The sequence below is a fragment of the Hypomesus nipponensis genome, chromosome 14, assembly GCF_054491055.1.
Source record: "Hypomesus nipponensis isolate SF chromosome 14, ASM5449105v1, whole genome shotgun sequence".
Taxonomy (NCBI): Eukaryota; Metazoa; Chordata; class Actinopteri; order Osmeriformes; family Osmeridae; genus Hypomesus; species Hypomesus nipponensis.
Window position 1 is genome coordinate 4527514 of NC_140374.1, and position 14981 is coordinate 4542494.

The window sequence follows — 14981 nt, forward strand, 5'->3', positions numbered from 1 at the left end:
CTTTAACTGATCAACTGTAACTGTCTATTATATAATTTTAGGTCAACTACCAAAGCTTTATGGATGAATAACTCATTATTTGGTAATCTAGGGGGCAAGGCAATTTTCTAACTGACTAATGAAGACAGCTCATCTCATCATTATCAATGAAAATCTTCTATTAATCAGACGAGTGTGTCTTTTGGAGCCCAGAGAGTAGAAAGAAAAAGCATTCCAGAAGGAAGGTGCAGCCAAAGGTGGCAGGTCATGAGCCTGGCCAGAGCTGACACCTACTTCATCATTCTCTACTGAAATGTGTCTAAAGGTCTAACACTGGAACTCTCTCTCAAACACCATTTTTCTATTTCCAGAAGATGTCCCACTTGAAACGGGAAGAAAGCGTGCGCTGCCCCACTCTCCCCCAAGAGAAGGCAAGGGAGTGCTCGTCGGAGAGGGGCTGGGCGGAGAGGGGCTGGGCGGAGAGGGGCTGGGCGGAGAGGGGCTGGGCGGAGAGGGGCTGGGTGGAGGGGGGCTGGGCGGAGGGGGGCTGGGCGGAGAGGGGCTGGTCGGAGAGGGGCTGGGCGGAGGGGGGCTGGGCGGAGAGGGGCTGGGCGGAGAGGGGCTGGGCGGAGGGGGGCTGGGCGGAGAGGGGCTGGGCGGAGGGGGGCTGGGCGGAGAGGGGCTGGGCGGAGAGGGGCTGGGCGGAGAGGGGCTGGGCGGAGGGGGTTGGAGGAATCCCCCAGAACCGGCATTTCATAGGACGCAAGTTCCACAAGTACACAATGCACCTACGTGTCAAAAGCACCTTCGGTCTCTCTGCCCAGGAGGTTCACACCACCGCGGTTCTGATGGTTCCCCAAACATCGCACTCTCCACTCCCTGTTCATTGTAAATACACTAAACATGCCATGCTTACTGTAAAAGGTTTTGGCCCTTGACCAGTTAGAACCCCTTATGGATGTGTGCGTACGTGCGTGTGAGAAAGAGAGAGAGAGAGAGAGAGAGAGAGAGAGAGAAGTGAGAGTGTGTGAGGAATTTTCCATAACCATATATTCCTCACACTTCAGTGCTTGATGTTGGGAAGTTGGAAAGGTCTGGGATATTCCTCTTCTTCACTTGTTCCTTCATCTTTCATCCAGGGGCGTGGAACAAGCCTTGCTAGACTCACTGCCAGACACATTTTTTTTGAAGAATAAAATGAAACTCATTGCTCAATTTGTATTACCATACAAGGCATCCCTGCATTCCTGCAGTGGACATGTATTACAGTGTGTTCCAGGGTTTTGCCAAACTTGGGGAGGAATTCTTATCTAGCAAGTAGGAAGCTTGGAAAAAGAGGGTATGGGTGGTAGAGGCTGGTAATTAAGCAAACTCGAGATTTCAAAAAGTGCACACATTTCTCCTTACACTGTATGTGTTTATGTGTCAAGTACATGCATCAACTTCATATGTTCTTGTGTCCTGTATGTACAGGATATATAAAGTATATGTATGTATATTTACAGTATACATATATATGCTTACACTTTAAATGTACTGTAAGTGGTGTGTGTGTGTGTGTTAGTGCGAGCATTGGTGAGTTTGTGTGCGTGTGTCACATTTCAGGTGCTGTTCGTGGTTTCTGTTTTTAACAAGAGGATTACACTTGTCTACCAGGCAGAACGGAGCATTGAAAAAAGTCCTCCACAGATTACTAAGGAGCCGATGGAGATACTGACTGGTTAGAGCAATTCTGTATTCATGACATGGAACAGTGCTTCGGTAATGAGGCACAGTTTCACTAAGCCCACTCTATGTAGCGTTTAGGGGGAAGACACCAGCGTTTATGGGGAAGTCACTGTACGTCTTTGCTGGTAATTAAGCCTTTGAGAGTGTGTGCGTTGAAAGAAAGAGAGATGGGGCTGTTGCAGAATAAGGGGAGTGAGGAGAGAGTTTGCTTAAGCTCACTACCAGTGTATTAGGTACACAGGTCCATTAGCACAAATACACCTGTGTGTGTTGTACGAATCATGATAGCATACTCTTGCCAGGAACAATGTCAGGCCCTCCTTGAAACGTACAATTCAAACACACTGGCTCATGTCTTCACTTCGCACTGCACCAGTTTATCTTCAAGTCGTGTGTGTAGCTCCATTGGTAAATCATGGCATATACACAACCAGAGTTCGTTTCAGACGTGTCTCTGAAGTGTGTGGCCTGTGTGGTGGAGAGTCTTTGCGTTAATATGACATAAGCGCCATAGTTACTCAGATGACAGGTGTACAGTGGATGAAGGAGGTGGTGGAGGGAAACTCTATCTACGAGGCATGGCTGAGGGCTCAACACCTGGCTTTACTGCCTCCCCACTCTGATCTACCCAGCGTATGTGCCTCAGAGCAGCAGCATCAGCCCACTCGTATCGCAACACGTGCTTCTCCTCAGAACCTTTTCTCCGAAGGGTGGATTCCATCTTTGAGGTGCGGTTTGCATGATTCAAAATGGCCACATCTGTGAAACATTCCTGATAAGAATTTCGCAAGGGTGCATCTAAAAGTGGACAAGGATTCTCACTTTTTTTGGCTTTACGCTGCTGCTGTAACCTTGAGAGGATGGTGGACCACGCAGTCTACAGTGTATGAATACTAGCAGACTTTTTCCAGCATTGGAAAGAGGAAGTGCTGTGGTTAACAATGAGAGGAAAAGGAAACTTGTAATAAGAATCGGAGTCCTTGCTGCTCATGTTAGCAGACAGAGTGCCATGCTGCTTGCAGGATATGATAGTAATCTGTACTTCTAAACAGCTTTTTCCCTTATTGAACCTGCAGTACAGTATGTGTGCCAGTGACCTGTATTACCAAATTCCATAAGCTGTGATATGGTTTAGGAAAAAGGAAATTGATTGAGTCATTCATTTCCAAGTGAGAACAATCATCTACAAAATGTATGTACCCGTTTTTTTTTCTTGAAGAACAAAAAAAGTAGAGCTGTGGTAATAAAGCATGTGGCAAATGAGCAGGCATTGAGTGACTCATTACCTCCTAAACAATCATGGTGCAGCTTTTTAGCAATAAAGGCTCATAAACTCGAAAGCTTTACTGTAACTGTGAAGGAATTCTGTGTATTGACATTTGTGGAGATTGATTTGTGACTGTAAACTTTAATTGCCAGAGCCACAGCTGTCAGACCACAGTATAGAATAAGTTGTAGCTTTGTGTACTTTAGTCCGCATTAACATTCGTTTGACCTCACAACCAACCAGTCTGTCAGGCAACCGATATCATGACCCAGTGTAGACAGTTTATCTTTTGCTGCGCCTCATCAAAGTATCTTTCTACCATGTGGAAAAGCAAGATTCAGTATCACCTGGACAACTGAAAGAATGTCTTCGTTCCTCTTTCGGAGGTCAGTGAGTTTTCAAGGGAGGGTTGTCAACACAAGGGATGAGCTTGAACTCAACTGCTCCGTTTGATATTTCCACAATGTGAAAAAAGTAAAGGGACATTTCTGGGTTGTATCTTGCTAGCTCTGTATATAATTGACTCTGTCTCCATGGAATCACAGTGATGTCACTTCTACTGAAGATTTAAGCTGTAAGTGATATTGGTGCGCCAGCCATTTGCAGGTGTTGCTCCCATGTTGGAGTGGATGAAGATGTTTATGAAAAGGGCTTCTCACACCGGGGTACCATGATAACTTGACGGTAGCTGGGCAGTCAACAAAAGGGTGTACCGAGGCCCCCTACTGGCCAGTGTTCTCACTGCTCAAAAGTGTAGAGAGAGTGTATGTGAGGTATGTGGGAGTGTGAGGTTTCCTGCTGTTGGAAAGGGAGTGAAAGAGTGGAAGACAGTGAGGGGAGAGGGGAGAGGGGAGGGGAGGGGAGGGGAGGGGAGAGGAGGGAAGGGGAGGAGAGGGGAGGGGAGGGGAGGGGAGGGGAGGGGAGGGGAGGGGAGGGGAGGGGAGGGGAGGGGAGGGGAGGGGAGGGGAGGGGAGGGGAGGGGAGGGGAGGGGAGGGGAGGGGAGGGGAGGGGAGGGGAGGGGAGGGGAGAGATGCTTAGGTGGGATCAGCATGTCCCGGGTCATCAGTCTTGTCTGTCTTGTCTATCTTCACATTGAAATCAAGTGAAGAATCTGGATGCCATATGGTGTGAGATACAGAAAGCACCAAACTCATAAACCAACAGGCATCCCTGCCCCTGTTTCTGGTAATGCTGTGAGAATGGGGGTTTGCGTGAGAGCAATTTTAGAGGTCAAAAAAGGAAGGCGAAAGATAAAGAAAAGGAGAAAGATAGAGAAAGAGGAAAGAGGAAAGAAAAGCAGTGAAACAAAGTATAACAGAAGATTAGGTGAGTAGAATATTAGGTTAATTGATGATCGTGAATGACAAAAAATAAGAGCAAGGGGCAACATCTTAGGACTGGTATGAATAAAGTGAAGAAAGAAAGATAAAGTTGGTCTTCATACCATCTCTTCGCTCCAGACAGACCTAGGTGGAAAGAAGGACAAGAGGAAGAAGGGAACACTGTGCTCCCGGAGCCTGGGGTTATGGTTATTCATAAACAAAACACTGGGGAAAGCGCCCAAAGTGCGCACTTGACAAACTGACACCTCTTCACATGGGTTGATCCCTTGTGAAATCCTTTTGGGTGTAGGCAAAGACATTTCATGATCAAATGTATAATTAGCAGGTAGCAACTTTTGAAACCAGTTCTGGGAAGTTTTTACCCTTTCAACATTTTATTTCATGATTGTCTGTGAAATGAACATATTTTAATTACTCAAAAAGTGGAGCTACTTAGTATTATAGTTATCGTGGTTTACTTGTGTACACTGGGTAGGAAGTGAACTTACAACAACATAAACTGGGTTTCAACAAGGGGTTCCTGGGCACATGATGAAACTTACAGTGCCAAAATCTCACTGTGACTGGTAAGTGGTGTTAAAGGAAACCCCAATCCAGTTGATCTGAAAACTGTTTAAATACAAAAAACCTTCCTTCTCAGGTCCTGATTGACAAGTCCAGAGACATTCAATGACGATGTTGCTAAAAAATGAGGCGTTCCCCTCCCTTGCTCTCTCTCCCTCTCTTACATTTACGCTTGTTCCAGGGAGATAAGGAATGCAGGCTATGAGGAGTTTTTACACTGCTGACATTTGCCCTGAGATGGCTGCCGCTTCTGAAACCTGTGGTGACTACGATGTTAATATTGGCAAGAATTTATAGACAGGAATTTGAGACTATTAATCTAAACAGAAATCCTCCAGATCTTCAGTCCTACGTCCTTGCTTGTAGTCTCTCTGGTCTTCAGCCTTCCCCACTCAAATCTATGTCAGTGAACAATTTCTCATGGAATTGGAGCTATGCTTTACACGGGGTTTCTGCTAGAAAATCAAATACCAAACCTGCTAGTACTTGAACTGCATGTAGCCATGTGTTTCCAGTGCCTTTGGAAGTAAAACACATACATCCTCCACCATACTTCATGCAGGGGATTAGGTTGGTTACTGCATGACCATGGCTATTTTACACTAAATCCACCTCCTTGTTAGTTCAGTCTCATCAGACACGTCCACGTCCAAGGTATTCAACCCCACATGCTTACATTTGTGGCTTGGTGACAAAAAAGGTTTTCTTTTGGCTATCCTATTATAAAACTTTTTGGCAAAACGTGTTTTGATGCGTAAGGGAAGGGCAGTACAGAGTTGCCGTGGTGCTCGCATGGTGGTTGACTTCAGGAGGAAGAAGGCACTACTGACTCCGTTGTCCATCCAGAGAGTGCATCCAGAGGAGGTCCAGACTGGACCACAGACTGGAATAGACCGGTAACACCGCATGTCCTGGCTCAGCACCTGTTTACAATCTGGGGCAGTTGGCATGTCTCCTGCCCATGTATTCTTCTGCAGGCGTTGAGAACCATGAAAATGAATCAGCCCATTAAGTATTCTCCAACGATTAGCATATAGGGAGAAAAACAAGTTATAGTGTAATATTAGTGTTTTTGTGTGTATGTGTGTGGGTGGGGAACGAACCACAATGCACAATTTCAAATCATCAAAGGAAAGAATACCATGAGAACCTCTCCCAAATGTCCCTTCCCTACCCCTGAAGTAGGCAGATATACTTGAGTTTTATCTGGAGGCCGGTAGGCTAGACACATGCATTATGGAAGAGAAGGGAAATTGCATAGAGCTGCCGTTCAGGTTCCTCCAAGTGTTTGGGCTTCCTTGAATTGTCCCACTGCTTCCAGAGTGGGTGAAGACAATCCAGTCTGAGGTGGATTTTCCATGAGCTGTCCCTACTACATACAGAAACCCCATTGATGCAATAGGACTGCTATGCTAGCCGAGCCCCTTAGTAAGGTTTGGTTGGGCGTGTTAACACATTAGCAGCCATTCGCACAAGTGGAGTTGTAATAATGATCTGTTGCCAACGCCTCCAGGAGGTTACAAGACCTGTGAATATGAACTAGGCATGAGATAATTATTGCAAAAAAAAACATTTATTAGGGTCATTAAGAGTGCAGAAAAAAAATTATGAAAGTGCAAAGAAGGGTAGGTAAGGTAAACATAGTACATAAGAACTGATAGGGTTAAGAATTTAAAAGTGGTTATTTTTGCTTATTTGCATTGCACTGTACATAGTTGGTCCTCAATTTAATTTGTACATTGTTTCATTGTAGTCTGGAAATGTCGTAGTCTACATAACATGCATTTAGGGTTTTCAGTGTATTGGACCCATTGCATCCGATAATTACATATTTCAGTGAAATTAAGAGTACACAAGCATGGTGATCATCGCGTTAACAGTTTGTGGCTGCAGAACAACAATATAGCACTTGTTTCCTCTTGAGCAAATATTGCTAACAAAGTGTACTGCTATTGCTAAAGATTCAACTGCATAAAGGTGGACATCAGTAGTAAATTCTTTGTGCCTTCTAGAAAAAGCATTGCAGATCAGTGGCATAGTACCATAGCACTGTATAGGATAACAGCTGCTTCTATCGAAGGACAGTCCGGAAAATAGACTGAAATGTCTAAAGTAGACAAACGTAATCTCATTAAAGAAAAGAAGAAAAAGTCCAATGTAAAGTGAAAGATGGAATGGAACCTTTCATGGGCAAAAGAAGGCATGGATAGATCGATATTAAGGCAGTATGTGTTTCACCACTGAGTGTGCTGGTTTTGTTTTGATGTAATATGCATCACCAGGATTCAATATAAACATTCAAACAGTCTAAAGAAGAAGTTTGAACAAATACAAAATAAAGGAAGTCCATCAGAGGAATTCTACACAGGTTTAGTTCAATTTCACTTGATAAGAAAACTCTACAGTTAGCTAGCAAGCTAGCTAGCACTAGTCAGTAGGCCTTGGCTAGTAACTGATGGAAGATTGACAAACTAAAGCAACACTCGTTGGCTCAAATTAACACTTGTGAGCAGTCCAGACGTGACCCATCTAATGTTGTCTGGACAGGGTTTGGAACTTCCAACCAGGCGGAGCCCTAGGCCAGGGTCTTCTTCTTGCACTCCACCGAGCAGAAGAGCATGCCCTGCATGGCCATGAACCGCTGGCCGACGAGGCACTTGGAGCAACAGGAGCACTGGAAGCAGTCGGGCTCGGCGTGCCAGTGGTGCTCCCCGTAGGAGACGCGCTGGGCCTCCGGCTCCACCGGGTTCTGGCAAGCCACACACTTCTGGAGAGGGGGGGACGAAGGAGGTTAAAGTGCTTGGTGCTTTAACCCTTGTGGCCCATGTGTATATGCATCCTCAAGCTGCCCAAGCCGGACTCACCACAGCATGGCTCTTCATGTAGCAGGGCTTGCAGACAGGCTTGTCGTTCTCCATAACGTAGGTCTCCCCGGCCAGCACGCAGTCACAGTCAAAGCAGCAGAAGTGCTTCAGGTGCCAGTTTTGTCCCTCCGCCTGTGTGTACTCATTACTGAAGATGAGCTACGTAACACACACACACACACACACACACACACACACACACACACACACACAGTTAAAACAGAATACCATGAACTTAGTACAGAATCAAAGGGTCGATGGGATATCTAGGAATATAACTGACAGCTGGAAGAAAAAAATCGCCGCCCAAGGACGAGTTAGGATGAGCTAGGACTGCAAGTCTAAACCTCCGAGTCACCTCGTCACACCCTCCACAGCGGGGCTTCTCGCTGTCTCCATAGTGACGGCCGCAGTAAAGCTTGCCCTTCTTCCAGAAGTAGATCATGTCCACCAGCAGCTCGCTGCAGGTGCAGCACACGAAGCAGCCGGGGTGCCACAGCTGGTCATATCCAGCCCGCTCCGCGTACACCGCTGGCTCCCCCTGTCGCATGGGCAGCTGGCACTGGTGGCAGGCCTGGAGGGAGGAGCGGTGGAGGAGGGAAGGGAGAAAGATGGGAGGAGGAAGAGGAGGGAAGGGGACAGACCGATGGAGAGGGAGGAAAGAGGGTGGGGTGGGGAGATGGATGGTGGATGGGGAGAGGGGCGGTAAGGACGGAGGTAGAAGAGATGAAAAGGGACAGGTGGTAGAAAGGTGAATAAGAGGACGTGGAACAGTCAATGGCCGCGTTGCCCAGATTCATTAAGAAGCTCTTAACGCCAAGAGCTTCTTAGGAGCGTTCTAAGAACGCTCTAGAATGCTTTTAGAATGCTCCTAAGAAGCTCTTAGCATTAAGAGCTTCTTAACAAATCTGGGAAACCTGGCCAATATCAGGATATATCAATAGGATCAGGATTGAGTTACATGAATTCATTTATATTTGTGTCTCACTAAACCAATGGCACTTCTGTTCCCTAATATCACCGTGACTAGGTTCATTTTTTCAAATGCACATTTTGACACTGCCTGACAGCTGTTGTGAATCAAAATCCATTCATTCAATGGGAGTAAGTAACTTCATATGGGGGCTTGAAATATGTGGTATTTGGGTAATTTAAACCAGAGCTCAATTACACTTTTTTCCCCAGACATGACTAATCTCAAATTCCAACCAAACAAATGGATCTGATGCTAAGCATAATAAAAAAACATCACGGGTGAGTGTCATAACCCATAATTTCCCTTCTAGCTCCACCTTGTGGCCAGTTTATGAATAAAGTCCCATTGAAGCGCATCCAAAAGGTACCTTCGACCCATTTGGTGTTACTGAGTTGTGTAAGGTTAAATGGGATCAGTTTATTCAGTGAGACACATACAGATGACACTCCTACAGATCCATCAACCAGCTACTGAACATTACACTGCCACATTGAACAGAGTTCCAAGATATTCTCTATTCATGACACTTTGAGTGCCGGTTTTCAATGGAGGCTGAAGATACTGTTTGAAAAGTGCCACCTAGTTCATTCATTGGTCTGTAGAGGCTGAACATATTGGTAACACATTGTGCAGCATTAGTATACATTGTCTCAGAACTTAAGTCCCAAAGCCTGTCTTCAGTTCTTCATCTCAGATAGTCAGTGCATTGTTAGCAATACTCTGGGGTCTCTAACCATCAGTTGAACAAAGCTCTCTGTGTCTGCAGCAACCCACCTCCCTGGTCAGCCCGTCTCACGCACACACATCACAGCCACACATCCGCGCACACACATACATGGACACAAAGATGTCACACGTGCGTTCTGAGTCATACTTACGAAGGTCTGTCCAGGCAACTCGGTTGCGTGGCCACTGAGGGCTCCTGGCGTTCCAATGGCTCCAGATCTGGTGGCAGTGCCCATGTCCCCTGTCTCTCCATATCCCCCAGGAGCCCCAGGACCTCCAACCCCCCCAACCCCAGGAGCCCCAGGACCGCATACCCCAGGACCTCCAACCCCAGGAGCCCCAGGACCCCCAACCCCAAGACCCCCTGCCCCAGGACTCACAGTCTGTGCTACCCGAAGACTACCAGGCCCTCCAGACCCTACGCTCTCTGGAAATCTGGTCACAGGCCCACCGCCAGGCCTCACCCCCTGGCAAGGGTGTCCGGTGAGTATAGCACCAGAGCCCACAGTTCCATCCCTGTTCCCAACCCCAGCCCCACCAGCTCCAGGACCATAGCCAGCTCCAGCATTGACCCCCCCCGCTCCAGCTCCCGGCCCAACCCCAGCCCCAACTCCACCTCCCCCAAGCCCTCCAGGTCGGTTCTCTGGCCCTGGTCCTCCGGCAGCCCCGGGGCCCCCTGGAACCATCGTCTCAGGCAGACAGATGTCTCCCACTCCCAGGGCCTCGTCTTTGTACTTGCGAACAAACTGCTGCATCTGCTTGACCTCGCCAGGGCTCAGCTCGTGGCACATGGACGGGTCCTGGTCGTGCTCAGGCAGCTGGTGGGCCATCTGCTGCCGACGGTAGGCCGCTCCCACTGTACCGGCCACTGGACGCCTCTCTGGCGGCAGTAACTCGATGTAGCGCACCGCCTGTGGGCCCAAGCGGAGAGGAACAACTGATTAGGCAAGAACCTGGGAAGGGAGGGATATGTGGACGTGGAAAGGGAGATTCTATGAAACAGACAGAGAGACAGATGGTGAGAAAGATCGGGCAACAAGGAGTTCAAAGTTTGCCTCCCCTTGGCTCGTGACTAAAATGAAGGCCATGTTCAACTGACCCATGCGGTCCAGTACTGCCTATATATGACACACACAGACAGACAGACAGACAGACAGACAGACAGACAGACAGACAGACAGACAGACAGACAGACAGACAGACAGACAGAGAGAGAGCACAAAAATGATTGCTATTTCATGCTTTCATTTTTCAGGGTGAAAACTTTCCATGAGAATTGTCTGGATTTAACATGAACTCTTGGATTCCATATGCCATAAATAGCATTAGTTTAATTATACATTAATTCTATAGCATGCTAAATCAAGCTAAAACCTAGATATTACAGTATGAAAGCAAAACATAAGCTAGCAAAAGAACTACATAGTATGTAGGCTCACTAATATAATACAAATTGAACAGAATATGTGCTTCTTCGCCTGAATCCCGTACAGAATGTCTTCAGTTGCGTATCATGCTAAGAACTTTCTGTACGTGTGGTGTAGGAAATAACAGATACTGTGCTGGAAGCCTATTTTCATTGTCCTGCAAGCACTCAAACTTATCGAATATACATTTTGATAATCCTTGATTTATTACCCTTGCATATTTAATAAGCGTTTAATGTTTTGTATTCCATTCTGGGGATTTACCCCACATATGCAACCCTACATACACGTATGAATTAATGATAGAACAAATGGGCAATGCAAATAGGGCTGGTAATCTGAAGGTTACCAGTTCGTGCCAATTGACGTTGTGTCATTACCTCGGGGTAATGTCCCTGTACTTACTGTAAGTCCCTCTGGATAAGAGCGTCTGCTAAATGACTAAATGTAAATATTCAGGGCACTGTATCCATACCAGGTACTGGTTAGCTCCCGGCGGCACCCACTCGTAAGTGACCGACTGGGCGGCATCCTTCTTGACTGGAACCACGTTGGCTGATACAGCATTGGGCTTCACTGGCACGGAATTTGCCTTCACTGGCACGGAATTTGCCTTCACTGGCACGGAATTTGCCTTCACTGGTGTGATATTGGCTGGCATTGTGTGGGCACCGACGGGTACCGTACTGGCACCTGCGCCGGAAACAGCTGAGGCAGTGGCCTGAGGTGGCACGACAGAGCCCATGGAAGGTCTTGCCAGGGTGATGGTGACCATGTTGCCCTTGTATGTGGGGACGCCGTCCGTCTTCAGCTTGGCGATAAGGCCCGTGTACTTGGTGTCCTCAAACAGCTTTCCCACTTTCTTGTTTTCTTCAGAGTTCATCTGGACGTCGTGTTCAGTCAGGCCACACTTGCAGTTCCGGCAAATCTTTCTGAGAGGGGAAAACAAGGGAAGAGAGCGTCTTGATACTTTATTTGATGCTAGAATGTCTGTCACGTTTTATGCATAGGATCTGTGGAAGTGAGGACATTAATTTGGTTTCCATATTTTCGATGGTTTAGCAGTTTCAATGTCTGAACTATGTTCTTTGTTGGTGGAATCAGTGTGAGTGAGTGAATGAGTGTGTAACAAGATGGCTCATGGGCATTTGGTGGAGCTTTAAGTGGCAAACAAGCATAATCCTGGTGTCCACTATCTTTTGCCTTGTTTTCACATGCGTTTTGCAACCTAAGATTCAATGAAGGAAGCTTCACTCATAATTTCAGCTACACTGGCTTGTCTCTGTAAAACATACCCCAGATAGAAAAAGAAGGACAAGGTCATTAGCTAGGACTGCAAGACATGCTACGGCAAGAGCTGGCCTGTAAATACAGAATAAGACTGGAAAGGCAGCTCTTACATATGAAAACGACTATCACTAGACTATCACTTAAGCCAAAAGACAAAGAGTTGCTGGACTACCACAGCTTAACGGGGAGGTAGGTCAGGGGGTTGATAGGGAAATCTGTGAGGTGGAAGGAAAGCGTTGATGATTTTTTTTTTAATGGTTTAAAATACCATAATACTGTACCATGTCACACTGTAATTATTATTTCAACATTTTCCATTAGCTATTTTTCCATGAGACATTGGTTTAGAAAATGGATGCATTGTGAAACTGTGGGAAACAGGTGTCTGCCTGGTACGCCTAATGGTCAAACTGTGTTTATGGGGACTAGCCTACATGTCACAATTCTAAAGGAGGATACGTTGACAGGGCAGAGAAATACAGACCTCCAAAAGTGCAGCTCGAAACCCTCGCATTTGTCCTTGCATTTCAGACACGCAGCCCCAGCACCAAAGTCGTGCCCCAGGGTCATCTGCAAAACAAAAACAATGTTTGTATTATTAAAACAGCCGTATTTACTTGTCAATAGACTGTCAGTCTAGTCATCCAATCTACATCTCTCTGAATCTTGAAAAAGAGAAAAGTTGCCATTTCCCTTCAGGAGTTGAATTGTTCCGCAATTGGCTGAATCTAAATATTTAGGTTAGTCACTTGGAATCCCAATGGTGAACTGGAATTGATTGAGGAAGTTCCGTTTATGGTAAATTTGGGTGGAACATTGATCAAGGACTGGGTCCTGAGCATCTTAAGTGGAAGTTAGTCACCAATGTAGTCACCTTTCTATATTTACTTTCAGCTACCATGTGAGTGACTCATTCTGCAATAAGGCCTGGTCAGAAGACTGTGCCACACATTACCAAGGTGGGCCGGAAAGATTGATAGTGACTGTTTTAATACACATGATGAGCAAAATGCACAAGATTCGTGTAAATTCATTACATTATCAGAACGGGGAGATTATTATTAACAGAACGTGGTGTTGTTGCTCATAATGTACAACGAAAAAACAAACCAACTAGCATTATTGACAATACGAGACCCCAAATGCAAACGTTACGTACGCCTCAAAAAGGGATTAGGGGAGCTATCTGTGTCTTAAGGCTTAAGACACTTTCTCTCAGTAGCAGCTTTCTCTCGGCGTAGCTTTAGCTGCAAAGTTTTCCTGTAATATTTTGTTTGAGCATTCGTGTCCTGCTAGCTCAATAAATGCGCATTGAGTGGACAGGACGGGACACCCTCAAAACAAATACACAGAACAGCTACAACGACAAAGGATGGATGAGACGCGAATCAGCACCTCGTTTGAACAGGACTTTTAGTGAAACAAAAAATGAACAGGAGAAAAAGAAGAGAACAAGTGCTGTGTATTTAACGCTAGCTGTCAGCCACCTGTCCTGTACTGCTAAAAGTTGGTTCATTATGTTGGCTACTCAGGCAGCTAGACTATACCTTTTAAGGGCGTTACCCATTCCATTCTCTTAAAAAGTTTCAAACGATGCCAAATCTTACCTTCTTTACTTCTTTCTCCACCTCCATTTTATGTCCTTTTTAATATACCAAACCGTAAAAACAGGATCTTATTTATAATGTCTAAGACAAATCAGTGGGTTTTGGTGAGTTTACTTCGCACGCCGGGCAGTTTGCATCAATCTTTGGATACACTGCCCTGGTGACGAAACAGTCTGACTTCCGCTATTTTATACTCTTGACCAATGGGAGTTAGGGTTTTTTTTCCTCGTGTTTAGGATTCCTGTAAGCAGAGAAGAGAGAACTGCCACTCTCGGGAAACTTCCGGGTTCTGAACTGGTTGAAGTTCCATGTGAGGGCGCTAACGAGCGAGTGCAGAATGAATGGACGTCTATGTAGCGGTACCTTAACTCTATGAGCGGTACCCCTCAAAATCCACTTTTCTCAGGATAAAATTTTTTGTCTTGTAATTTGAATTCTTAATTAGAAAGGGGAGGCAAAATACACACTGCTGGCTGTTAAATTGTTTTAAAGTCGCCTTTCTGTTTTAAACAGCTTTTGAAAATGTCATTGACGTCGTACACATCGTACGACCAGAGCTACTGCTTTACGGCAGGCTCTGGTCACTTACTTTTTTCTCTCAGAGTATCGACAACACAGCTGACAGGTTAGGCTCTCTCTGTCAATACACATGCTAGAAAGAGTTTTGGCTTGCTAATGTTGTTGTTAATGTTGCTAATGTTCTGACATTCTGATTCCGCTTCGGATGCCATCAAGCGGGAGCTCTGGTCATATCAGTCCTTCACTAACCAATCAGCATTCATTAGCAGAATGCTAGCGTGTTATGGGCAACAACGACTGACCCTGTAAGAAATCAAAAGGACATAAGTACTCGTTCATTCAACTTTCTACCTATAATCCATGTTGAACATGCAAAAACTACGACAATCAGGCGACAGAGACAATTGTAGCCGTTTAGCTCCATAGACTCCCATTCAACATGCACTCGCTCGCGATCACTCCCAGTGGATCTCTGGTGGAACTGCAGCCAAATTCGGTACAATGGGGCTTAATAAGGAGTGGCAAGGCTCTCCTTAAACAGGCTCTGCTGTAGTCTGCATACATTCCTAGGTCTATGCCAGAAAAAGATTCGTTTGTCCAAATAGATAATATGTCAAATGCAATTATGCCAGTAAGTCATACTTGTCCATACTATGTCCTACTGCATCCACCATTTCTGGAGAAAGGTCC

At 45.9% G+C, this 14981-nt stretch overlaps 1 protein-coding gene across 1 annotated transcript; it reads right to left on the minus strand.

Moving 5' to 3' along the window:
• Positions 1-6433: 6433 nt before the first annotated feature.
• tes (testis derived transcript (3 LIM domains)) lies at positions 6434-13983 on the minus strand. The gene is made up of 7 exons (XM_084671734.1): positions 13773-13983; positions 12650-12735; positions 11351-11807; positions 9601-10359; positions 8105-8320; positions 7747-7905; positions 6434-7649 (listed from the first exon to the last, which is right to left on the minus strand). The coding sequence occupies exons 1-7, from the start codon at positions 13797-13799 to the stop codon at positions 7458-7460; spliced, it is 1896 nt and encodes a 631-aa protein (XP_084527860.1). The 5' UTR covers positions 13800-13983; the 3' UTR covers positions 6434-7457.
• Positions 13984-14981: the final 998 nt, after the last annotated feature.